Source organism: Protomyctophum bolini, assembly GCF_963924005.1.
Source record: "Protomyctophum bolini genome assembly, chromosome: 15".
Classification (NCBI taxonomy): Eukaryota; Metazoa; Chordata; class Actinopteri; order Myctophiformes; family Myctophidae; genus Protomyctophum; species Protomyctophum bolini.
In genome coordinates, this window is record NC_137876.1 from 15,328,545 (window position 1) to 15,356,094 (window position 27,550).

The 27,550-nt window shown below is 44.7% G+C and overlaps 2 protein-coding genes across 3 annotated transcripts in view; both read right to left on the minus strand.

The window, feature by feature from the left end:
* tiam2a (TIAM Rac1 associated GEF 2a) overlaps positions 1 to 10,135 on the minus strand; it is a 153,891-nt gene extending 143,756 nt beyond the window's left edge. The window contains exon 1 of the mRNA XM_080784848.1: positions 10,116 to 10,135. The gene's annotated coding sequence lies outside the window, so the exon portion shown is untranslated. The remainder of the gene's footprint in view (positions 1 to 10,115) is intronic.
* The window catches only part of scaf8 (SR-related CTD-associated factor 8), a 53,515-nt gene continuing 34,609 nt past the window's right edge, over positions 8,645 to 27,550 (minus strand). Inside the window, exons 6-21 of one of the 2 annotated variants that reach the window (XM_080784851.1) lie at positions 27,342 to 27,431; positions 26,574 to 26,710; positions 25,864 to 26,040; positions 25,421 to 25,500; positions 24,953 to 25,073; positions 24,050 to 24,181; positions 21,658 to 21,773; positions 20,089 to 20,282; positions 19,878 to 19,978; positions 19,534 to 19,650; positions 18,655 to 18,811; positions 17,785 to 17,939; positions 15,553 to 15,694; positions 15,406 to 15,453; positions 14,441 to 14,686; positions 8,645 to 12,708 (exon numbers count right to left, since the gene is read on the minus strand). In XM_080784851.1, the coding sequence (XP_080640977.1) occupies positions 10,130 to 12,708; positions 14,441 to 14,686; positions 15,406 to 15,453; positions 15,553 to 15,694; positions 17,785 to 17,939; positions 18,655 to 18,811; positions 19,534 to 19,650; positions 19,878 to 19,978; positions 20,089 to 20,282; positions 21,658 to 21,773; positions 24,050 to 24,181; positions 24,953 to 25,073; positions 25,421 to 25,500; positions 25,864 to 26,040; positions 26,574 to 26,710; positions 27,342 to 27,431 (4,592 nt within the window). In that variant the 3' untranslated portion in view covers positions 8,645 to 10,129. The remainder of the gene's footprint in view (positions 12,709 to 14,440; positions 14,687 to 15,405; positions 15,454 to 15,552; positions 15,695 to 17,784; positions 17,940 to 18,654; positions 18,812 to 19,533; positions 19,651 to 19,877; positions 19,979 to 20,088; positions 20,283 to 21,657; positions 21,774 to 24,049; positions 24,182 to 24,952; positions 25,074 to 25,420; positions 25,501 to 25,863; positions 26,041 to 26,573; positions 26,711 to 27,341; positions 27,432 to 27,550) is intronic. The other variant, XM_080784852.1, reaches the window with a different exon arrangement.

Sequence of the window (27,550 nt, forward strand, 5' to 3'; positions counted from 1 at the left end):
GAGGCTGGACTTCATAAAAGGCCAGAAAGGAAACCTCCAGCTACAGCTACAGCTACACACACACACACACACACACACACACACACACACACACACACACACAGTCATGGCGGGAGTAGTGGGAGCAGCACTGATATGAGAATCCTCGTCGGTGGATGGGATGGCACAGAGAGTTTTGCTTTGACACTCTCGCTTTACCCCTCATGAATATATTATGCACTTGCTGGCTCATGCACATGCACAGACGCAGAGAGGCAGGCACGCACACACACACACACACACACACACACACACACACACACACACACACACACACACACACACACTCTAACTCCCTTATCTAACAATCTATAGGCTGCTAGTAGGAAACTTGGCACAAACTGCACAGTCTACAACCAACCTGTGCCATTATGACGGCTGGCTGAGTATCCTGCAAGCGGTCGCAGATAAAGGCTGATTTTAGTTTGGGGGCTCCGGGAGGACATGTAATCAATAGCTTCTAATCAATTGAGAATGCAGCGAATGTGAGAGGCTGCAGAGAGAGAGAGAGAGAGAGAGAGAGAGAGAAAGAGAGAGAGAGAGAAAGAGAGAGCCCGAGTCTCACTAAAATAAACGCCTTCCATTAATCACACTTTCTGCTACTATATTGATCAGAAAACAGGCGGAAAGAAAGGGCAGAAAATGCCAGAAATAAGTACCGTACCGGTATCTGATGAATTCATTTCGGTATTATATGCTGCAGCACAGACCTACATACGGTAAATAATTCTGATCCTTTTACTTTCAAAAGATCTTCAGTCTTTCATTAATCTTGCTGCCGAGGAAGGACGCATAAGAAGACAGAGACGGAGTAAGAAAAATGCACACTTTCATCTCTGTCGCACTCTGTGGCTATACCACACACACAACACAATGCTCATCTTCAGAAACAATAAACTCGACACCTACTACAGCACCACACTGACCTCTAATGGCCAGGCATGGTACTGACACTACTGGTGAACTGACTGATCTGATCAACTGAACAACTGATTTGTTCTACCAAAAAGAAGGGGGGGGAAAAACCAAGTAATTCCACTTAAGACTATAATTTCACCACCAGTCGTGTTAGCCATCCAAAAAGCTCTTAAACACTCCGATAAAAAAATGCCCTATAGTTAAAAAGCAATAATTCTCTTGCAGTGGTTGGCACTTGGCAGTTCCTCTAGGCTCAGGGAAGCTCAACGTTAGCATTCAATCTCAGCAGTCTAACAAACACTGTTCACGAATCACGATGGAGTTTAAGAAATGTAGGTCCTCCCATTAGTAGATGCTTTAAATCAGAAGTCCTCAAACTATGGGTTATTCACGTTTGCTGCACAGTTAATCGAAAAAAGAAAAAAGCACTAGTTGGCTCAGGCGGTCCAATTTATTTTAGTTGCTCTTATGTTTTTGCTACAAGAGAGACTTTAAAGTCACAGTAGTTGGCTCCTGGTGACACATTTTTAATGTAGATTATAATGTTCAGCAACTACAGACTAAAAGACAATGAATATTTTCATGGAAAAAAAAGAGAATCGTGTGAGAATCGTGATCTCAATCAAGGTTCACATTGGAGCAAGAATCGTGCAGCACTAGTTTGAGCGCAAAATGCATTTTTTTGAGAAACCTTTTTCCCCCCTTTGCGTCCACCCCCACACCTTCAGCTTCTTGCTATAGGGGAAACACTGCAGCATTGTGTGAACGCATTTTCCCCAATACACAATATTCCTATTCAAGGCTAACGTTGAACGTTGCACTATAAATCAAGTGCGGGGGTCGCCAAAAAGGCCCTGGTAGGAGCGGGTTTGGGAACCCCTGCTTTAAGTACATAATAATAGCAGAGGACTGCAATTCACTGCCACAAGGATTAGTTAGTTCCTCATCGTCATACCACAGTAAAAAACATTTTACAGAGCATATCTCACCCCCCTCAGAGACTGTAATTGACTTCCTCATAGCGGGGAACTTCTCTCTGTCTGACTTTGTGGGCACACATACAGTACAGTACCTCCTTCTAAGATAACCACTGCCATCTGGGAACAACTGGCAGATGAATTAACGCTGTAAGACCCGGAGCGCATCTGTATCACTTTAACCATTATTTTATACTTAAGCTGTTGAAAAATAGCAGATATATATTTTTGAAACATCTTGAAAATGTGCGCAAATCTTTGATGAACGTTTTTAACTCAAACTAGACTGGTACCCGACTGTAGAGCACAGAGTCGGTAACGATGGAAGTTGGAGATCCTGATCCATGCCCCCTAAGCAATGCCATTGTACCCGTGTCAGAGTTCTCGAGTTACGTGCATTACAGACGTACAGACGTACGTACAGACAGACAGAGATGTGGCGGTGCATCTCTAGATAGATTTGCCCTGGAAGGAACAAAATAAATATCAGATGGGGGTCCGCGGTCAAATACAGATAATTCTGAGGGTCCTTGAAGGAAAAAGTTTGAGCACCACTGATAACTTTTTCAGAAAACAGTCAGGATTTAGAAGACATTTTGTAGGATCTGGTCTCAGGTCTTAGTGGGATAATCCGCCTGCCCTTCGGTGTGGCTCTGCCATTCTCATCACCCACGCGGGGGTAAATAATCCTCCTCCAACTTAAAGGTCAGTCCATGTCGTGCTCAGCCCCTCCAGGTGTCTGGCTGGCTGAGTGGTTGAGGGTTCATATGAGTCCAGCACAGTCTAGACTAGTCTAGACCAGTATATTTGCCATGCCTGCTTAAGCGACTTCTTTGGGCTTGTTTTTCTGTAAACATTGCTTGTAAATTAATGGTAGTTGTGACCAAAGTCCGTCAGGGCTCTGTACTAGTAATGGAAAAAGTACTAATAATGGAAATAATAAGTAATGGAAAAAGTATCAAGCCGTCACTATATATAGTATAGTGACGTATATATATAGTCCCCACGACGTCTATGCTTATAAATAATCACAACATTACCATGATGACACAAGCCTGTGCAAGCAAGCAGCCCGCCCGCCCTTTATAGAGCTGCTTGCCACTGTGAAAACCACAGCAAGCAAGTTGTTCAGGTTGATATATATATATATATATATTAAAAGGCAACAGAAGCCAACAACAGGGCTGTGTCTGTGTGTGGTTGCAGGGTAGGCAGATGGGAGGTTTTTGGGTGGGGGGGGTATTAGCTTGTCATTTGCCTAGTGACCGTCTCAGCAGCATAGGTGGGATAAATGAGTATACAGACTGGATAAAACTGCACACACGTTTGTATTACTATACCTTGAAACTGCATTGAAACTGGACAAAAATAGCCTAAGAATATGCCGTAAAGTAGAAGACATACTGAGCTTGTTGTGAGTCACAACACCACGAGCTTGCAGATCAGAAATTGTTTGGGGAAAACTAATCCGCCAACCCCTAAATGTGTACCCCCAACCCCTAACCCAAACCGGAATATTATGCTACGCTAATAGTAATGCTGACACAAAACTTGAACTATAAATAAAACAGGTCCAGGTATTTAGGTATTTATAGTAGAATTTTAGAAGCAGAAAAATGTTGTTGTTGTGGAGACATTTGGCCCTCACAAGTATAGTAATACAAGTGCACACGCGCGCGCGCACGCACGCACGCACGCACGCACGCACGCACGCACGCACGCACACACACACACACACACACACACACACACACACACACACACACACACACACACACGCGGTCATTTCCAGGAAAAGGCTTAATAGCTGCTCATCCCTCACGTCTAAAGTGACTCAATCCGGGTCAAATCAGGTTTAATGTATGTGTATTGACATTGTGATGGACGCTGAGATAGGAATCAGGAATATAGGCGGCAGCAGCAGCAGCATTGTGCATGACAATAATGTTCCCCCAACCATCCAACCAATTCAGCCTCTGGTCTCTCTTCTCCATAGCAACTAGAAACTAGAAAGTGCTGAGGCAGCTTCTCTCACTCACGGACACACTGGGATGTGTGTGGAGCTGATTAATCATCAAACGACTCCTCTAGCTTCTGTTCTCTGACACGGCACACACACACACACACACACACACACGGGTCCTTAGAAACGCAGTGGACGCTGGCTGCCTGTGTTTGTGTGTGCGTGCGTGCTGCTGCCGAGTGCTGAGTAAGCATTTTCACCATGCAGCCAGCATTCTCCTCCTCCCATCTCCTTCCCTCACCTCCCCCTTTGTTCTGTTGTGAGGCCAGCGACACATTTGTTTAATGTTCTGGCCGTGTTAAGCGGATCCGACTGTCCTCCCTTGCGAGATGACGACAAACCGTGGTGCACATCATCATCTAACTGCCTCTGGTTAAACAAGGGGCCGAATGTAGGGGCTAGAAGCCTCAAAATATATATATTTTTATATAAATAGATTCTCTGTTTCAAAGGTTCTCTCAAACCATTTCGTTTCAAGCACCCCCATAACTCTGAGAGCGCGTACAAATGGAACGGGGGTCCATTCCAGTGTTACAGACCTGTAGTGGGCCCGTTTAGAAACCGTGTGGGTCCCTGCTCTCAGTGCTCTCCAATTTGAGAACCACTGCCCTTCAGTGCCCTAGTATCATACATATTTGTTGTGACAGTGTCGTGCAAAAGTAGCGGAAATAGGTGATCTACAACTAAGCTCACATTGCGTTGCACCGCGACACGTGGTGAACCTGTAGATCGCCTTTTTTTGTTTTACGTGGTTAAGCTTGTTTTGTTTAATATACATATATATAGACACACATTTAAAGATTTAACTAATGGTATTTAACTAAGAACATTTACTCAAGTACCGTACTTAAGTACAATTTTGAAGTATTTGGACTTTACTTGATCATTTCCAATTTCCAATACTCTACCACATCTTGGATCCAAATATACTTTTACTCCACTACATGTATTTTGAAGACTTTAGTTACTACAGTAGTTACTTTGATTATTATTACAAAACATACATTAAACATATATGTATACATTCCGGCCATTTGAAAATAGCTTGTTTTCAAAAGTTTGAAAACTTGAAATGCCACATTCTGCATAGGGAGTACTTACTACTTTTGGTACTTTAACTACATGTTGATGCCAATAGTTTTGCACTTTTACTCAAGTACATTTTGAATTCAACAGAGTAGTCCTACATTGCGGTATTGATACTTTTACTTAATCCATTCTAGACGGGAACCCCTTTTGGTGTTTTAAGCATTATGTTATACTTGAGCTATTATACTTTAGCTATTGAAAAATCGTGAAAATTTAGCACAAATCTTTGAATATATATTCATTCACTGTGAACGTTTTTTAACTCATATCTTTGCTTCTGGGGGGTCCCTCTGGAACTACATATTTTGAGATGGGGGTTCGTGGCTAAATACAGATAATTCTGGGGGTCCTTGACATGAAAAAGGTTGAGCACCACTGACATAGAAACATGGGTTTTCAGAAAACCTTTAGGATTTAGAAGCCTTTTTTTTTAAGAATCCGCCTCAGTCCTGAATGGGATAAGTAACAATTGAGTACTTTTTCCACCGCTGTGGCAAAGTAACATAGTTTCTGGACATAGAAGTGTTCCTCCTAGACATGGCCATATATCAGATTGCCACTGTGAGCACCACGGGGAGTTCGCTTCAAACCAGACACAAAAGTAGAGCACACCTTTATCTGCAGGTGTGAGATAAGACACGAGTGCGTGTTTCAGACCCCGTTGCATTGCGCCACATGCTCTCGCCGCCCCCCAACTTGACGAAGCTACTATGAGTGACAAATAAAAGCCCTACAAACTGATTGTATCGCTAGTATCCGTCAGTAAATACATTATATTGTGCCAAAAGCCACAGTGCAGTAACTATGCAAATAATTTCATTGATAGTGGGTTTTTTTAAGTGCTGAGGTAGGCAATTGGTGTTGTAAATCACAGGCAAATTTGACTTAAGTCAGTTGTGTCAAAAAAAAGGGATTACTTTGGCTTTGTACTGCTTGTAGGGTAGAACTGATAGACCTTTATTGACCCCCAGAGGGGAATCAATGTCATTGGCACCAGTAGCAAAGTGTATTTCTCTGCTGTCAAAGAAACCACATTTTCAGGAAATGAAAAATATAATTAATAAAAAAAAAATATATATAATAAGTTAATGAAGAAAACCTTATATTTTGAAAACAAAGCAATACTGCCTCATCAAAGTATATATAGCTCAAATCTAAAATTACATTCCCGGTTTTAACGGGCTAATGTAATACCTTATTAATCCCACAGTTTTAGCTTCACCCAGCTGAAGGCTACTCAGATGGTCATCGGGAGCACTCCACGAGGAGCAGTTACTGAAGGTTACGTTTTTACTCCGGGACACTTGGACATGTATTACAGTACTACAGCTTAAGTGTCTCTTTACTCAGGCAAATGGGTGACCTTCCGATTATGTGTGTGACCAAATTTGACTGAGGAACTGCCATTGGATTTTTTAATCATATGAAAGCAGGGAATCATAGCTTCAAATTGACATATTGGTTGTTCAGTTTGACCCAACAGTTTGAGATATGGCTTATAGAGTAATGTCTTGCAGGAAAAAAAAACAGGTTTGAAAGGTTCACTTCTGTGGACTCATTAACATTACACCTAGCTACATGTTTAAGCAGTTATTTCATATTTACATGTCGATTTCAGCTCTGACAATTATTTCAGACATGCTCTAGTATGTGAAGAGTCTGCCTGTGCTATGAAAAAAGTTTTTCTCCTCTGGTGAAAAGCTGGAATTTGTGCGATGGCAGGCTCTCAGTCAAATCTGGTCACATATTAAGATGGCCTCAATAAACACTAAGGCTAAGTTATGGCCAGTGTTAATTTTGACAGCAAATTCTGATGTAGTTTTTTGAATAACACACCATTTAGATTTAGTACTATTTAGTCATCTGAAATTGTTTCTCAGTCGACTAATTATCAAAAACCTTAGTCTCTTAATCTTAGTCAACTAAATTAACATGGCTATGGCTGCCCCCCAGTATTCAGTGTCAAAAATAGACAAGAGCAAAGTAAATATACCCCCCTTACAGTCTCAAAATATTGAAGATATTTAACTTCTTCAATATTTAATAGTCCGGTTAATAGCTTGTAATAAATCTTTTTTTTCATCCACCCTACTCAATGTAAAGATAATCCCTTGATTTTGTAAGTATAGATAGAATAGTATACATTTCAGTCATCTACACTTGAAGCCTAGAGCCTAGAGAATAGGTTTACATTCTGCGAAAATATGCAAACACTTGCAGAAAATAGCAGATCGAACAGGCCACAACGGGCCAAAAGGCGATGCGATGTGAGCTTGTACATCTGCTACGTATGTTCGGCCAAGAGATTGGGTGTAGAGAGGACACAATGAGGGACCCCCGGTCAACAACGTATAATAGGGTGAAGTGGTTAAGTTTGTCTTTGGTCAGAGAGCATCATGCTAAACATGCCATGGTTTATATTAGTCTACATACTAGTTGTTCCAATACCAGTATCATAAAAGCTTACGATACTGCCTAAAATGCTGGTATCGTAAGTATGCCAGTCTATGCCAATACGATATGACGGCATGTCATTTATCACATGAAAAATTATTTACGCTAAAATTTGGCACAAATCTTTGAATATATATATTTTTTCAGAGCGAACGTTTTTAACTCATATCTTTGCTTCTGGGGGGTCCCTGGAACAACATATTTTCAGATGAGGGCCGGTGGCCAAATACATGTAATTCTAGGGGTTCGTGACATGAAATACCACTGATATAGAAACATCAGGTTTTTCAGAAAACTGTCATGATTTAGAAGACATTTGTAGAATCAGTTCTCAGGTCTAAATGGGTTAATGGAATTTCTATTTATTCCTAGATCAGTGGTTCTCAAAACATAGTTTTCAAGGACCGCCATAACTCTGAGAGTGAACAAATGGAACCAAATAGACAAGTAAGGGTCCATTCGGTTCCATCTGTACACACTGGGTTACAGTGTGTACACTGTGTTGTTTAAATGACATGGTATCGGATCGGTACTCAGTATCGATAGATACGCTAAGTTATGGGACTTGGTATTGGGAAGGAAAAAAATGGTACGGGTACATCTCTACTCTACTCCACACGATACTGCAGTAATAATACGTTTAGTCTGTGCTAAGATTCAGCACTACAGCATTGACACATACACTGGGCAAGACCTACACTGGTGAGTGCCAAAACGGAAGTGCTGGAATTTGGCAGAAGTACCGCTCAAGGAAATGACGTGGACGCTTTACAAATCAGTTCACATTCTCCTTGAATATCGTATCCGGTGGAAATACATCTGACGGATGTTCCGGCCCTCACACTTCCGGCTAGGCACTCTCTTGCCTTAGGTCGTGACCAGGCTTTTCTCTCTTGCCTTGGGTCGTGACCAGGCTTTTCTCTTCGCAGATGAGCATTGAGTAAGGCTGGGAACGAGGCTAAGTGACACATGGTTGTGTGTGCAAGGATTAAGGAAGTCACCTGACTGGCCGTGTGCAAGCCAAGAGTCACCTGATTGGCTGTGTGTGTGTGTGTGTGTGTGTGCGCGCGCAAGCCAGGAAGTCACCTGACTGGCTTCATAACAGGAGGGTTAAAACAAATAAATAAGATGATGCACCTTCCAACTTTTATTCAACATCACAACTTCTGTGGTAGACATGTTTGGTCTGAGAGAAACAGCAGACTACGGTTTCCTGGTAGAATGTCTCAACAGAAATGCACTACAGGTATGAAATGAACAAGAGAGAGAGAGAGAGAGAGAGACAAGAAGGTGTGGAACCAGGCTACAGGCCTGCATGCACAGAAACTATGAGTATATTCGACTTGTCCCTCCTAGAATATGACTAACGCACCGACCGTATGGGCGGTCAACTCTCTGTGCAGGCCAACGTTGTGGTTGATAGGAACTGTCCCAAATAGGTCTCATGATGTGAATCACAAACAGTAGTAATTGGGGGGAGGGGGTGGCGACATGAGCGCAAATCCATAAAAAAAGGCACAATCCCCATCCAACACAAGTCAACCCAGCGAAAGCTTCAGGAAAATATCATATAAAGGCTTGATGTCATCACAAAACTAAGATAAAGACCCCCCCCCCCCCCCCCATCATCATCATGGTCGCATCCAACAAGATGTCAAACGCAGCAAAATGTGGAGTTAATATGAGAAAGTCTAATGAGTGTGAATCAGTCTTATTGTCCACTGGTCCTGGGTCAGAAAGCACAGTCCTAAAGCAACGTGGTACAACAAACAAAGCATGTTTATTTCAAACTAAGAAGAAAATGCAGCCAACATCCACACATCCCCCCCCCCCCCCCTTCTCCTGGCTTGTTCAATTTTGCGGTTTGAAGTCACGGAAAATTATGGAAAAAACAAATCACAGACATTTATTTTGGGGATATACATCATTGTCACGTTTCCATTTTTGTTTCTTTTCTTTTCCCCATTATTTAAGCAGCAGCTGTACTGGTCTCACCGTGTGTGTGTGTGTGTGTGTGTGTGTGTGTGTGTGTGTGTGTGTGTGTGAGAGAGACTACTGGTTCTACTGGGAAACAGGAGGCATTAGAAGAAGACACCGTGAAAGCATTCATTTAAAAACGGCCGCAGCAGCATTTAAAAAAAGAAGAGGAGACAGAGAGAGGTTTTTCAAGTACTCGTGGGTTAACTAGATCCTTCCATTGTTGGAACAGCCAGGATTCTTTACTCACTTCCATAGGAAGGTCAAAGCTCTTTAGATTAGGTTCCCCCGCACCCTATCCCCATTTACAAACATTTTGGCAGGCAACTTCATCAAAATTCACCAAGCTTATTTTAATTTAAATCGGGGCGGGTGGCATTACAGCTAAAAAAAAAGAAAAAAGGAAAAAAAAGAAAAAGGACAAAGGAAATAAAATACAAACATAATTGATCTAAAATTGATAGTAGTGGTGCCATCTATTTTAAGTACACTGATATTTGTGAGATAAATCTGTTTTTTAAGTTATCAGTCAGTATGATGGGTGTGAGTCAGTCCCATCATGTGGCTGTGGTGGTGGTGGTGGGTTTGCTGACATGAGTACAGAGAAGAAAGGACAACTTTACAAAATTATCTTTTACCTACTGAGTGATGATTATGTCCGCTCAGTGTCTCTGTCAGAGTCTACCACTGGCTGACTCTCTGCTTCCTCCATGGGCTCACTCTGTTCATTGTTTGTGTCCTTAGGAGAGGCCTCTTCTTCGCCTTGGGCGTCCTCTGGGTCAGACGCCGGGCCCGGTGGTGACACTGCCAAGGGGCTGAAGGTGGGAGAGAGGGAAGGTGAAGGAGCCCGTCGGGGTTCGGGCTCGGGCTCCGGTTCGGGAGAAGGCTCCGGCGTGGGCTCAGCCACACACGCATTCGAGTTCATCCCGGGTCCGTTGTGCCACTGGGGTCGGGTCGAGGCGGGTCTCTCTTGGGGTTCGTCCTCCTGGTCTTCCCTAGGCGGCGGCGTCGTCTCCTCCTGCTCCGCCAGAGAGTCGGTAGTCTCTTCGGGGAAGCTAGAGGCTCGCTGCGGTGAGGCGACGGGAGAGTCTGGGGCAGAGGCCATGACCAGAGGCGAGGCCATAGGAGGAGTGTCTGGGGCCTGGGGAGAGGACATAGCAATGGAGGGTGACTTAACTGCATCCTCGGCTAGCGACTGTGTGGGTGGAGAGGACTCGGTTATAGGTGGTGATTGGGCCTGATAGGGGGCCTCGGTAGGAGGGCTTTGAGCCTTAGACTCAGGTGGTGAGTGGGCCATGGGTGGAGACTGGGAAATGGGTGGAGACTGGGAAATGGGTGGAGACTGGGAAATGGGTGGAGACTGGGCCTCGGGTGGAGACTGGGCCTCAGGTGGAGACTGGGCCTCGGGTGGAGGAGACTGGGCCTTGGGTGGTGACTGAGCCTCGGGTGGAGGAGACTGGGCTTTGGATGGTGACTGGGCCTCGGGTGGAGGAGACTGGGCTTTGGATGGTGACTGGGCCTTGGATGGTGACTGGGCCTTGGATGGTGACTGGGCCTTGGGTGGAGATTGGGGCTGAGACTGGGCCCGGGGCAACGTCTGAGATTGTGCTCGGGTGTCTGACTGGGGCTCAGGCAAAGCTACTTGGCTCTGCGCTTGAAGGAGAGGAAGCCTCACCGGAGGCCGCAGCAGTGCCTGGTTCAGGGGAGGGATGGTTGGAGATGGCTTGGCCAAGTTGCCCTGGGCTGGAGGAAGGAGGAGGCCTGGGAACCTGGGCTGAAGCTGGGGGTTCAATTTGAGCGGCGCCAAAAGCTTGCCTTGGTTCAGGCTCAGGTTTGGATTGAGGTTGGGGGTAGGGAGAAGGGGTGTGGGCAGTGGCAGGAGGGGCGTCCAGCCCCCGCGCTCTCGCTCACGCTCTCTCTCTTTGTCGCGGTCTCCCCTCTCACGCTCTCTGGTGCGGTCGCGGCCTCTCTCCCTGTCTCTCTCTTTTTCTTTCTCTCTTTCACGCTCCTTCTCCCTTTCTCTGTCCCTGTCCCTTTCTCTCTCTCTGTCCCGCTCTCTGTCACGGTCTCTGGGCTCGCGCTCTTTCTCGCGGCTATGGCGATCGCGATTGCCGTTCATCTCTTTCCTGAAATCAAACTCTCTCTCGTCCCGGTCTCGCTGCCGATCCCATGCACGCCTGCGGTCGTCGAGGTCTTGATGCACTTCACTATCGAATGGGGTGGCGCTGGCGCTGGCACTGCCACGGTTCCACGGTGGTGGAGGACCCCCAGGACCCCCGGCTGCTCCAGGGGCGGCGGCAGCGGCGGATGCCCCGGCCCCAGCCGGTGCCCCAGGCCCAGCCGGTGTCCCGGCCACAGCCGGAGCCCCGGGCCGGTTCTCAAAGCGGTTGGGGAAGTTCTGGTTCTGCCCTGGGCTGGGTCGCTCCTCCTGGAAGCCTTTGGGTCCTCCAGGAGCCTGTGAGCCGCCTCCTCCTCCTCCTCCTCCTCCTCCTCCTCCACCTCCTCCTCCTCTCATGTTGTCTCGTTCATCAAAGTCTCCCCGGGTCTGGCCCCAGCGGCTGTCGGGAGTAAAACCGGCCAGAGCCTGCAGGCGTCCGACCAGGCTGGTTCTCCCTGGCTGTTGTGGCTGAGTCCCGGGGGTCTGGAGCAACGCAGGCCTGCCTCCTGTTCCCCCTCCGCCTCCTCCTCCCTGGGACTCCCTGTGGTCAGGCCTGTGGTCAAGCCTGTGTTCAGGCCTGTGTTCAGGCCTGTGGTCAGGCCTGTGTTCAGGCCTGTGATCAGGCCTGTGTTCAGGCGGAGGGGTTCTCAGTAGGCCTGTACTCGGCTTTTCTGGCGGAGGAAAGCGGTAGTCCTGGTCCTGACCCTCGTCGGCACCAGACGGCTCTTCCTTAACCTTGTGGGGCAGGCTGTCATTGGGAGGGTTGGGGGCCCTGCTGAAGGGGTCCATCTGGGGGAAGGGAGCCCTGGCACGGGCCTGGGCTTGAGCCTGGGCTTGAGCCTGGGCTTGAGCCTGGGCCTCCAGCAGGCTAGTGGCCTGGGACAGGCTCTGCTGCATGAGGAGAGGGAAGCGGGCGGCGGCCGCGGCAGCGGCAGCAGCAGCAGCGGCGGCGGCTCCTTGTTGCAGAAGGTTGGGCATGAGGCCCGGCATCCTCTGGCCCGCACCGGCCTGGTGCAGCGGGTGGGGGTGCATGCCCAGAAGACCCATGCCGCTGCGGACAGCATTCTGCATGCCTGGAGGAGAAAGGAACACGTAGTGGAAGGTCACGATAAGTCTGCAACGCTGCTATCTCAGCTCCACTTGGGTTTTTTTGTGGGGTTTTTTTCTCCTTCTTCTTTTGCTTAGTCAACGTTTCAATCCTTCTGGATCTTCTTCTGGGATTTAAGAGTTCAACTTAACCACTGTTAGGAGTTCTCCTAACTCTGAGCATAAAGAATACACTTTTGCTACTGCCTACTCACCAAAACAAAGGCGGTTTTAATGTGTTGAAAGGCTACTCTCCTAAGCGGAAAAACTCCCAGACCCCCACCTTGTCTAAAATACACTTTTTGGCCAAAAGATGGAATATATAATTTTTGTGTTACTCCAGTTCAACACCTACAGATCTTGCCAATAGAACCATTCCATTGACCAGATAAAAGTCTATAAAATAAAATTACATAACATATACCCAGATATTTCTTCGCATTGTGACAAATGTAATACAATAGATGCAAATCTTCTTCATAGCTTCGCCCTTTGCCCTCGGATACAAAGATATTGGATTAAGATATTTGAGACGCTCTCTGATATTTTGAGTATTCATATTGACCCCGATCCTGTACTAATAATTCTGGGTTTGTCAGACTCCATGCCTATGTTGACGAAAGCACAGAAACAACTCTTCTCATATGGTCTGATTACAGCGAAAAAACTAATTCTGACACACTGGAAGAAGGAAGAGGCTCCTGCATTTAAGCACTGGTTAAATGAAATGACATTTCATCTTGAGAGAATAAGGTATTTCCTGAGAAACAGGGAGAGACAGTTTGATAAGATTTGGCTGCCCCTTGTCCATTACCTGAGTAGAAACGATTAATAGACAGGATACCATTGATATGGTTGACTGTACGCCATTTTCTTTTCAAATGTTTTCCATGAGCTTTCTATCATCTTATTATATAGTATGCAATGTCACTGAGCAGTATGGGTGGGAGGGTTAAGGGATTTCTTTATCTTTTTTGTCTTTATTTTTTCTTTCATTTTGTTTCATGAAAGTATTTCATATCATAATGTTTGTAATAATTTATCTGTTCAATAAAAACATATTTGACAAAAAAATAAATAAAGAAAATGCCCAAAGAGTCGCGTGCGTAGTGATACTTTACACAAAAAATAGTTCCATGTGTGACAGAGGGGGTCAAAGTTGAACGAAAGTTGCGGTAAAAATAGGTCAACAATACAAAATGATGCTAGTTTTGTGGATTCATTTATTATTTCGGAACGTTCGACACGGCAACTCGCACGCTTTAGCACGCTCATGGTGACTCTCGTGGCTCAAGTTCACTAGAGACGGCACCCACTCCGTCGTGGTCTACAACTATACTTGATCGGCAAAAAAACTAATCTAGGCCCCGACGGTTAGCTCAACTGTCTGGGCACCTAGGCTGCCAAACCAGCCGGACGGCGTGCCGCGGGTTCGACTCCCGAGCCTGACGGCCTTTGCTACGTGTCACTCCCCATCTTTCTCCCCCTTTCCTGTCTGACTACTGTTCCCTATCAATAAAGGCATAAAAAGCCCCCAAAAAACAAATCTTAAAAAAACAAAACAAACTAATCTAATTGGTTGTTATAAATAAATAGTGGCGGCAGCCACAACTGACATAGAAACATGGGTTTTTAATAAAAGTGTCAGGATTTAGAAGACATTTTTCTTTATTTCAACGTCAGGCCTAATAAATGGGTTAAAGCGGTTATTTGGCTCACCTTGCAGAGTGAGTTCCGCTGCGGCGTCCATACCGTCGGCGGCAGACTGCGCTGTTTTATCTCCGCTGGCGGCTCCTTGCTGCTGCTGTGTCTGAACGGCCAGCGGGTTGAAGCCTGTAGCGCCCCCTTGGAGCGCTGAATGCATGAAGCCGCCGCCGGGGGGGATCATGGCTCCGTACGGACTCTCCTTCACAGTGTTGTCCTGGCCGGAGGACGCCGCCATGGAGGGCTGCTGCTGACCCAGAGCTGTGTGGGAGGAGAGGGGTGGAGAGGAGAGGAGACGGTGTCAAAGCTGAACGAAATCTCACCGCTGAGAATGTTTGTATGGCCAAGTCCTAAATATGTGGGATATTTGAAACGGCGTCATTCGTCAGTAGTAGCCTACTGACCAAGTGACAACTTGAGAAGCAATTAGTCCAATTGAGTCATCAATCAAGTGGCAAAGTGAGTTTAACGTCATTTAATGCATTCGGATAGGACTTTTCTGTTTGGATGTAATGGCTTGTCAAGGCCAGAAAGTAGTTTTTTTGCCACACAGTAGGCATTCCCACATAATTCAGGGTATGATGATGATGTCACGTGCATACCCTCTATACTAAAAAGTATTTATTTTTGCAAGTTTTAACATGAATAAATGCTACAAGTTCCGTCTCAGGTTTGCCTTTGTGTATTTACATTCCAATTACAATATTAGTAGTAGTAGATGTTGATAAAAAATTTACTAAAAACTACATATTAGCAGTAGTAGTACAGTAGCTGATAAAAACAAAATTATAATAAAAAGAAAACGACATATACACACTTCAATTAGTATACTTGGTCCCCATCTTTCTTCCCAATACACCAAATCTCTTCACCGAAATTAGCCAATCTACAATTACAATCTACATTTAAGCCTAATGTGGCCAGAACACAGATGCTAGGGTTCACGTGGTCAACAACATAATTGAATGTACAGTACTTACATGTAGGAGTGGAATTCATGCCTGCGGTCTGCGCAGCCTGCATGAAACCTGCGGAAGAGGAAGTTACACCATGGTCATTTATTGAGTCAGTCATGAACATGTTATGTATGTGTTGGTGCTTAAAAAGAGAGGCTGGGTGTGGTTTACCTGGAGGGGGCTGCGAGGCGTTGAACCCTGCCCTGATGAAAGGCGGAGGCGGGCCAAAGCCTGGCGGAGGCATGCCCATGGAGACGGGGAAGGATGGAGGCACCAGGCCCACAGCGGCAGGTACAGCCTGGCTCACAGGCAGCTACATTAATGACGGAGGAGAAGGATGATATTAAGGAAGGCATGAAAGTCAAGACCAAATAAATAATAATCATAAAAAGGTTTCTAATAGAGGTGCATTTGGAGAGATAGCACCATTTTTCCCCTGTTAAAACTTGTTTAGACTGTCAAACCACTACAAGCATGGTCAAGCACGCTCACAGCTTTGACACACCAATTCCAAAAAGGGTCGAGGGCTTGTCAAGGCTCGACCCTAAATACTTAGGCTGATAACAAATGGTTGGCCTAACGCACTAATCCACTACAGTTTGGCCCGGCAGCAGCTTGAACAAGACTTCAGTCTAAACATTCTGTGGTGTGACGGAGACAGCTCCACTTGCAGCCCGGCCGGTGTCCAAACAAACACTGGCTGTCGGTGTTATGCTGCCCTCACTCAGCATGTCCATTAGACCTAACGCAAAGCGCCCCGGGGAGGGGAAACCTGAGTCTAACCTAAACCATGTTGTTCAGGCCACGGAGGACCCCTTAGCTGAGATGAGAGTGAGATGAATTAAGTACATATTGTATGAAATTGTGTTGCAGATTAAACCTTTTCATAGATTGCTTGACAGCACTAGTGTTGAGTGAATTAATGCTGTCTTTTCTATGAATATGTTGGATTCATGTCAATGTGTATTTTCAGTCATTTAACCACTTAACACCGTTAGTACAAATCACAGGAAGACATCAGGTGTCGGGTCTCACGCTAGATATGCCTTCAGAAGATGACAAAGCAGAAAACTTTGCCTTTGTCAAGGCTGTACTGATACCGGTTGTACAATTAGATAAATAATCACATATACACACAGTTATTGAATGTAGCCTCGTATAATAATCACATATACACACAGTTATTGAATGTAGCCTCGTATAGCCAGACAGCCTTCATCTGCCTGTGCAATGCATATCGCCCCAGGCAGATCAAGTATGGCTCCTCTCAATGCATATTACTAGTTACTTTGTAGATTATGATTATTATCCCCAGACATCAAACATCAAACAATACAAACAGGACTGACATACAGGACATAGCATACAAATACCTAGTACATTTCAACGTAATAAGACTAGTAAGAATAAGAAATAAGAAAAGATTAAACTATTAGATAAAACTATTATTAGGGTAAGTTTACTCTAATAATCTCTCTAACACAGCATACAAAAGAAATATACCTAAAATAATCATAAATGGTTGCAGCTTTGGTTTTCAAGCAACCATTTTTTCAGATTGTATTTAAAATGGGAAAATGTAGCACATTCCCTTATATGCAGAGGAAGTCCAGTCCATTTTACACAGCCCTGTACTGAGGACATTTTGGCCGAATGTTGTTTGCCGGTGCGGCACTTCGCAGTCTCCTCGAGTTGTTGCTCTGGTACTGATTCCCCTATCGGGCTTTCGTTTAATGAATTCACTTAGGGGGGCAGGCACAGACCATGTAGGGTCTTGTATATGACCCCAACCTGTTTGAAAATTTTAAAGTTATCAAAGCTAAAAGAAATTGAGCCTCCGGAGGATGTTACAATGATGATATGAGTGGGGCTTCCTGTCAAACACCTTGAGCACACTCTTGTAGAGCTGTTCTATGGGTAGTAGAGTAGTCACACCTGTGCAAGACCAGTTTGTGAAACAGTATTCAATGTGTGATAGGATCATACAGTGAAGATACGATCTGGCCGCTCCAACTGTCAGGAATGGTCTAATTTTGAAGGTTGAATTTAATCGTATTAGTGACTTTCTTCACGTTTTTTAAATGTTAGAGTCTAAAATGACTCTGAGGTACTTGAACTCTGTGACAAGGTCAAGTTCCTCTCCACCCAGAAACACATTTGATGACTCCAACACAACTGGTCTTTTGGAGAAGGCCATGCATACATCTGGACATGTAGATTATTACATACTTCAGGTAGGACATTTATGTACAGAGAGAACAAAATTGGACGCAGTATTGAGCCCTGGGGGACACCGACCGAACAGGTGTGGTAGGGAGATTTTACACGGTTGACACTTACACTCTGGTGGATAGATAGGAACTAAACCAACCGTGTGTGTATGCGTGTGCGTGTGTACTGTACCTGAACAGGCATCATTGTGACCTGCTGCTGCTGCTGGCTGTAGGCAGCCTCGGTCTGGGCGGTGGATGCTGCTGCTGCGATGGCTTCCGCAGCGGCTGGCTGGCTCTGGGTAACGGCATCCTTGGCTGCCTCCGCGTGCTTGGCAGCCTCCCATTCTGCAGATGAGACGAGGGGAGACGGTTGAAAACATTCCGCTAGTTCCGTGGATTTCAGCCCCTTTCATATCAAGGCCCATCGTTTATTCAGCTTTTTGGCCACGGAACCACCTTTTGATGAATAGCAGAACTACAAGCTTGTAGATCTGCTATTTTCAGCATGCAACCAAGTGTAAAATTACTTGTGTCTTTTACTTATACTGGATCTCTTGTCCACTAGTCCCTCCATAACATTTTAGTCTAGTTTTTATTTGTTGACGAAATTGTCAATATATTTAGTCTTAAGCCCTAACCACACCAAAGGGTCAAGACGGTTTTAGCGTTGTCCCTGCGGTGTGATATGTCTTCAACACATGGAATTCAATGTCCCAAACCACACCAAAGGGTCAAGACAGTTTTAGCGTTAACTCCTTGCAACCGTTTGGACCCAAGGAGTTGCATGGTGACCCTTTGGTGTGGTTAGGGCTTAAGTCATCATAGCGTAGCTTTCATTTACCTGTAGTTTCCATTCAGTTTTCGTCAGTGAAAAAAGGTAGTCGACGAACATTTTTCGTCATAGTGTTAGTCGACGAAATCAACACATGCTTGGGGATCGTTTGCATTAAGCTGTCATCACACGTGTGTGTGTGTACTAGTATACAGTCCGTGTTTGCCGACTCGACGGCAATTATAAAACCGATAAAAGACATCGAGTGATGTTTGTTTCTTTCCTCACCTTCGTTGACCGTTTCCTGGTCGATGATGCCGCCCTCTGCGAATTCGTCCAGGTCATCCAGCTTGACCTTCTCCCATGGGATGTAGGAGACGCCCAGGTCCACGTCCCAAAACTGTTTGTACTCCTGTTTAACCCCCTTGTTCAGTGCCCACGCAATCTGGACCACACACACACACACACACACACACACACACACACACACACACACACACACACACACACACACACACACACACACACACACACACACACACACACACACTTTGGATGAGGACATAACCATTTTAGATTTTACGAGGCTATAGCCCCTGCTATGTCTAGCTTTAGGTGTGTTTGTGATGATGAAGTCTGAAATAAGGATTACATTTAATTGACACGAGTGTGATTTTCTTTTTATAAATGCCATTTTTACCATTGCTTTTGCAGCATTTTTCTTGTGAGGGCCAGGATCATCAAATTCTACTACACAGCAGGTGGGGAAAATTGGCCCTCACAAGTGCAGCAACAAGTACAGTACTGAACAGACCACACTGTTCATGGATAACTAAAATTATTGTACAAGCATCTAATAAAAAGGCTCGAAAAGACCGTGCTGCTCCAGTGTCTTCTCCTCCTACTGCGTACTGCATTTCACATTCTATTCAGGTGTGTAAAATATATAATACACAATTTCGCAATGTGTCCCGCGACCCCGACTTTAGGAACCCCTGTCCTAGATAGGGAAACTTAAGATCACAAAAAAAACCCGTAGCAGTTAATGTAATCGTTTTAAGGATGTAACCTTGCTGAAGTACGAGGACAATCATATTAGTGGTACCGTGAGGGAGGCGTGTGTGATAAAATCAAATCACACAGGCGGGGGGGGCTGTGTGTGTCTACCTTGATGACCTTGGATCCGATCTTGGCGGATCTCGTGGTGCTGAGCTTGGTGCGGGCGCGGTACGCGTCCTGCCTGTGCACCATGCCGATGTAGGCACAGCCTCTGGGAGGAATCATCTGGAGGACAGAGACGGCAGAGGTTAAATGACGAGACGAGCTACAGCTGGAGCGGTGATTAATGGAAAAGAGCAACCATGTGAAAAGGAACACGACGGGCAGAGAGAGAGAGAGAGAGAACGTTTTCAGGGTGCAGACAGCTAATGACACACAAGAGATCTCACAAGAGACATTCGTAATATTTCAGAGGTCACACACAGTGCCTTGCCAACGGCGGCTGTACTCACATTGATGGAGTCTACTTGTCCAAACTCTTCAAACAGGTTGGTGAGATCCTGTTGAGTGGCCTTCTTGTCCACCTGGCCCACCCACAGAGTCGTGCTGCACACTGGGTTTAAAAAGAAACACGTTCCCAATCCATAAAAGCAAATACTCCAGTTAAATAAATCATGTTTGGTGTTTCATACTCTAATGGAAAAGTTATATATATTTTTTTACCGCTCAGAGTCTTGGAGCGTATGGGAGGCAGTCCCTTCTTCTGTCGCTCTTTCTCGCGCTCGCGGGCGCGTCTCTCGCTGGAGTAGGAGCGCGACGTCTTCCTCTTGCGGTCCCTGGAGCGCGAGCGCGACCTCTTGCGGTGTTTCCGCTTACGTGAGCCGGAGCGTGACCGGGACCGTCTCCTCTTAGGGGATCTGCAGGAAGAGAAACCCCAGCAGTTGTGGGAAAAACGTTCTTTGGTAAAGTGCTATTTATGGTAAATGCTTCAACGCCACAGGCGCCCCTCCCCCCAAAAAACTGTATTTACATTTAATTCTCATTCACTTGAGCACTCATTAGACGCCTAATTGCTTTCCGCCAGAGTGTGGCGGACTCATGTGACAGCCTCGGAGACGCTCGGCCAAATAATCAGCAGTCTAATTAAGTCGTCTGACTGAAAGCAGGGTTAAGTACATCTGTGGGACTTAAAACAACCACACACTTCGCTTAAGTTAAACGTTGGATTCAATCCAGATACAAGAGCCATACCATTCTGCGACACAAACGAGAGAGACACGAAGGAAAACAAGATTAAGAGTCCTGCCAGCGCCCACTAATGATATTGTCATCTGAGATTCTCATGCTCTCACTCCAGTGGTCACCAGAATCTAGACAGTTTGCCTTGTTGGCTGCCTATTAGATTATGGAGGAATACAGTATTGTGTGCCAAGCTGACATTTTGGCTTGAGGGTGGCACTAAAGGCAAGGTCAAGAAGTTCATAATGCCTCTGAGAGGCATAAATGCACTCAGCAAGTTTCATGGTTACATTTTGAGATATCTTAGCCTGACACTTTTCATTTTGTTTCACTTCATTATTCAGACTGAAAACCCTCCCCACTGCAGCAGTTTATGGGATGGGTGTCGTCAAAGCGGCAGTCTTCGGTGATTGGTTCATACCAACCAATCAGAATAGTAGGAAAGCAGATGACGTTGTTGTCAATCATGAGGCTATGGCTAACACGTTTGCTAACCAAACAAACACAGCCAACGAGCACTACTAGGATGAAAACAAAAGCGGTAAAATATGTCGGATGATGATGTTTATAAAATCTCTCGTGTCTGTAAAGAAACCATTTATCGTCGATTTAATAGCCAGATTGAGTTACCGCAGTGGGGGCAGCCATGTTTGTTGTCTGACGCTGTTGAGTGACAGTGCTGATGGCCAATCAGCTGCTGCGTTCGTATTTTCGAACGACACTGACGCTCCAGACCTGATTCGCCAGAACATATTTTCTTAATGGGTGTGGCTGGCGATTCAGGGCTGGAGCCAGGCTAGAGATATCTCATATACAAGTGGGAAATTAGGCCTGCGGGTGGCGCTAAAGGAAAGGCCATTTGGTCACCATAATTTCTAGAGTTGAGTTCATCCTGCCGAGTTCATGAAAGTGCACAACAAATTACAAAGTAACGGTTTGGACATAACAGATTTCTGCATAACAGCGACGATTCATTATTTGGAACCAAATTGGTGGATGGATGAACAGACATTGCTATCCTTGGGAATATAAATACATAAGTAAAAGTCGGACCTGGAGCGTGATCTGGAGCGGGTTCTGGAACGTGCACTGACGGCCTTCTTCTCCTCGGCCTCAAAGATTTCCTCTTCCACGGCCTCTGGACCCTCATCCAGATCCATGTCCATGTCCTGAAACACAACAAACGTAAGAAGACCTTTTCTACCTTTGCAGTACTTAGTTTAGACAGTACTTGGTTTGGACTAGTCATTGGTTAGACCAGTCATTAGTCCTACAACTACAACCTATTTCAAACCCTCACCCTAACCTCCCACGGGGCAGCACACCTAAACCTAACCTTAACCCATGTCTAACCAATGACTAGTCTAAACTAAGTATGCACCCACCACCATACATGCGCTCCTAGACTACTCTCCCTACTGGCCCCCGAACTGTGGAATAAACCCCCCACTCACTGCCAATTCACCTCTTCAGACTCCACAGCACTCCTGCTAGTTTATTTCATAGATACGTCTTCACATGTTTTTACAATTTAGATTAGTTTTTTCATGGCCACAAATGTGATTCAGATTGCATGTTGTTTAGACAGATGCTAGGTTTGAGGTTTACCTGGTATCCTAGTTTCTTTGGGGTACTATGTTGTTCTCTTTACGCTGTACTTATGGGATTACTAAATTGTATATTGCTTCAACAAAGCAATGAATGCCATTCCGTTATGAATTAATTACGAGTACTTGTAAATCACATCAATTATAATAGTCATATTAGTAGGGTCAAGGGTCACTGCTAGATTGGATCGTGATTGCGGACCTCCTGGCTACGGATCGAGAGTCTTGAGAGAACTTTTGACTTGAAAATATTACAACATTGAATTGAAAGTGAAATTGCATGCTTCAGCAAATTACAACGAATACATGTTAATAGTTACCCTGGTTTAACTAAATATAAATATTTAAACTATTTAAATCGTTTTTAGTCCTGGGGTTCAGAAAACGCATTATAAGACATTTGAACACTTGCAAGAAGCAATGTAACAATGTAGGTACATACGCCATCACCAGTGACTCAACACATACAAATGACACCCAACGATGATTCTTATAATGAGCCGAGTCATATTCAACATGAATACATGTGTATATTAGTATAGAGGGGATGCGCATTGAGCGTGCATAATGTGTATATCATTATAGATTGTATGTGCATGCATAAAGTGAGTGGCAAAGTGAGTTTAACATGGATTAATGCAATCAGAAAGGACTTTTCTGTTTGGATGCATGGGCTGTCAAGGCCAGAAAGTAGTTCATTGCCACTCAGTTGGCGTTCCTGCATAACTTCCGGGGTACGAGGACAATGGCTGCGGTTGCATGAGGGCTTTTTCATTCAGAATGAAAACTTCAGAATTAATTAATTCAGAAGTAAGTTTTTTGCTGCGTGTTTACATGGGAAATGGTCATTCCGAATGACATGGACAATACTTTTAAATCCCATTATTTCATTCCACATCAGGTTTGGGGCTGGGAAGGCTTCTGATTGGATAGGGGGCGGGGCGGATATGTTTACGTCCAGTGGTGGAAAGTAAATAAGTACATTTACTTTAGTACTCTACTAAAGTAAACATTTGAGGTATTTCTACTTTACTTGAGTATTTCCAATTCCCAATACTTTTACTCCACTACATTTCAGGTAAAACAAAATAATAAAAAAACACTTTTATGCCATATTACTTTATATTTGATGTATCCTGTAGCCTATGAGAGGTTGCTCTCATAGATGTGAAATTAAACATGTCTAGTTTCTTATAATTAATCTCAAAACAAGAGCATAATATAGCCATACCAATTACATGGAAACAAGCATGCACAGAAAGACCAGAATGAACTTAAATCCGAATGAGTGTTTACATGAGTCCACAATTGTTTCAATAGGATTTAAAAATGGAATAAACCGGTCAGTTACATCAGATCTAAGTTTAAATCAGATTGGCCATTTTCATTCCGATTTAAGTTTTTGTAGGTGTTTACATGACAACTTTTAATAGGATTTAACTTTTATTCTGAATGAAAAGGGGATTTAACTGTCCATGTAAACGTAGCCAGTGTCACGCGCATACCCTCTATAGAGCGTCGCAATCCCATCCCCTTGAGAGACCCGGAAAATAATTCCCGTTCAGTTTCCTCATAGACTTTTCAAAAAAGTATTTGTTTAAAGACGTTTGTTGTTTTGGGCCGAACAAATAATTCTTCTTTGTAATTATTTGTTTGGTCCAAAATATTGTGTTGTCATGATTTGTCACAACTCGAGTTGTCTTCGTACGACGCTTAAAAGGTCTTATAAATGAATACTTTTTAAAATGTCTATGGGAAAAATGCATTGGGAATTATTTCCTGGGCCTGGCGTCGTCATGAAAGACTGCTCTAGATTAGAATGTGATTTAGTTTCCTACCTGCTGCTGGTTGTCAATGGATTCGTCCATCTTGGGCTCTGGCTCAGGGAGTAGTGGTTGGTTGCTGCTCTGGCCGGTCGTCACGGAGTTCTCTGAGCCAAAGATGGAGTCCTGTCCCTCCATGCTCATAGACTGCAACATTAAACAGTCACGCCACAGTTAACACTGGTTACATTCTCTCAAATAGAAACTTTTAATCAAATCAAAAGTTTTTCAAATGCATTCGAAAACAGAGCACTGTCCTTTTTTCTTTTTGAAAATATATTGGTCAAAACTTCGATAACCACGGGTCTAGGACTGTTAAAACCTGGAATGCATCCGTGTCCTTTAGATTTTAGCATTGGCTATTTTTTGTCTGGAAAAATCTTGAAAGTGTGATTTAACCCATTCAGGGCGGGAACCCCGTTTGGTGTTTTAAGTATTATGTATGTTATACTTTAGCTATTGAAAAATAGCAGATCTACAAGCTCATAGCTTATATATATATAGCTCATAGGTCTGCTATTTTTGAAAAATCGTGAAAATGTGACACAAATCTTTGAATATTATATTCTTTCAGAGAAAACGTTTTTAACTCAAATCTTTGCATCTGAAGGGGGTCCTTGGAACAACATATTTTCAGATGGGGGTCGGTGGCCAATTACATATCATTTTTGGGGTCCTATCAGCACCACTGATATAGAAACATAGGTATTTCAGAAAACTGTCATGATTTAGAAGACTTTTTTGTCAGGTCTAAATGGGTTAAAAAACAAACAAACACAAATCTTTTCTTCTGGGGGTCCACAGCCATATATATATATAGACATGAAAAACCACTGGTCTAACCCCTGGGATTGGACCCCTATACAGTATAGTATCTGGCGTGGGTGGGTCTCTAGACTAGCGGTCAGTTGTCCTGACCTTCTGCTGGTGTTGCTGGTGTTCCATCAGCTGCTTCTGGAACTGCTCCAGGTTCTGCTGCTGTAGCTGCTCAGCCAGCTGGTGGAACAGCGAGCTGTTGATGGAGTCAGACACCATGGGCCTGCATGGGGGAGGGGGAGGAGTGGAGTGAGGGCCGCGCAGAAATTAGAGCTTTCATGTACATCCATTCATTGTCATTGAACGCATCTTAGCATAACCACTTTAAGTTAAACTTTAGCCGTTGAAAAATATAGCTATGCTGTTTATTTATATTTTGTTGTGAAAAATATTTTTAGATGGGGGGGGGGTCGGTGGCTAATTACAAGGTCCTTGACATGAAATAGTTTGAGAACCACTGATATAGAAACATACGGTTTTTCAGAAAACGGTCAGGGTTTAGAAGACATTTGTAGATTCTGGTCTCAGGTCTCAAAACAAAGCTATGGACAACGCTGCGATCATACTCACATCTGAGATTGTGAGTTGTCCTTTTTAGCGTCCTCGCCGCGTTCCGAGTCACTCCCAAAGTCAAACTGACCCAGAAGTTTCTGCATCAAACACAGCAGCACGTCGACAGACAAGTCATTAGGTTAATTCTGATTAAATATCCGAATCAACAAACTACACAGAGTCAGCGTATCCACAAGGCCACTAACCTGATACAACAACACACAACCCCAGCACAAAAGTAAAACCAACAGTGCTATACATCAGCTGCACATAACCCCAGTACAAAAACTAAAACGGCACTAATACACACATACACGCAACAATGTCTGAGAATGCATGTACCCGTGTGTGCACACGGTGTAACAACAACGAAAGCAAACCTTTAACCATCAAAAACATAACCCCCCCGGGCCCCGGTACATAAAACTAACAAGTGTATTACAGACAGGTGGCGGCGTTACCTTGTTGAAGGAGGACACCCTCTGCTCCAGAGGGTTGAGGCTGTTGGCGGTGGCGGCGGCGGTCAGCTGGGCCGTCAGCGCCTGCAGCTGCACCACCAGGCCCGCGTCCAGCGCCTGCAGCAGGGACGGCTGCGGCTTCTGCTGCTGCATCTGGAGCGACTGCACCAGCTGCTGCAGCTGGAACGCAGCACGGCGCAGAACAGAACACACAGGGGGAGACATGAGTCCATCACATTAAACACAGGGGGAGACATGAATCCATCACAGAATAACACAACACAGAGATGTGAATCCATCACAGAATAACACAACACACAGAAACGTGAATCCATCACAGAATAACACAACACAGAGATGTGAATCCATCACAGACTAATAACACAACCAACACACTCTCAATCGCCAAAATGCACATCATGACAAATGTGACCAAATGCTGCTGTCCCAACTCCCGGGCAATTCCAACACTCCAGGAATGCGGAAGTGCCATTTTCAAACCCAAGATTAAGAAACAAACGACGGAGGCGCGCCGTCTAAAGTGTACTTGTGCCAGGAGAGGCACCTCAGAGCGAGACGTTAGCCGCCGGAAATCGGCTTTAGCCGACTCGTCGCCGTTCGAGTTAATGTCCCGAGGGACAGAATCATAACCATTTCTGGCCCTCCAACACTAATGTAAGAAGGATTATGACGCGAGCGACCATGCTGCTGACCTGCTGTCCCTGCGGACTCTGTAGGATCTGGGCCACGGCGGCCACTGTGTCTGTGTTGGAGATCTGAGAGGCCCAGTCCGGCAGGTTGTGTTGGTGTTGGACCATGTTGGCTGGAGTGGCCGGTGTGGCCGGAGTGCCTAGTGGACAGAGAGAGAGAGAGACAGACACAGAGGGGTTAAAGCAAAGACTGCTTCAGTTTGGTTTGTAGTCCTAAAAAATACAAGTGAGGTCGAAATGGGTTCCCTCGCCAAGTTAAGAATGGGCGAGGGTTTCCGATTGATGCAGAGAAAATAAGGTCTTTTGGTTAACATGAGGCTAAGACAGATTCACGTACTGTTCTACGACATGCATCTTGTAAAATGTCATCTGTTTGTGTTCACTTGTTTTATGGGTTAGATGATTATGAAAGACTTGAATTATGTTTCAGGAAAGGTTATTTTCTTTTTAGCAGATTTCACATGCAAGGCTTGGGAGGAAAAAAAAGACAGAATGTTCTGTATGTTTGAAATGTTTTTTGGAGTTTTTAGTTTGTATTGTACGCCTATGCAATACCAATGATGTATATGTTGTGTCCTGTAAATCCATGTGGGCTGGTGCATGACACAGAAATAAATAATCTATCTAATTCATAGATTCTAATTCTAATTCATAACTAATTCACCATGAATTTCTCAACGTGTGACTTGTTTTTGTTTTTTTAAGCCATTATGTGTTGGATTTGTGGAGATGATTCTATCTATTATTAACAAATGTGTTAATATCATATACCTTTGTTAGTCTCGCGTAGCCAGGATTTCAGATACCTCCGCCTACTGATACGGGGTCTGGTGACATCTAATTTCAACGTGGGGGCCAAAACTGGGTGGAAACAATTTGGAAATTAAAAAGAATACATCAGCTTCACAGAACCAATGCAAAGAACTTCAGGGCAGTCCTTTCCTATGGGGCTGGGTAGCGGGATTGGGTTTCAAAGCAGT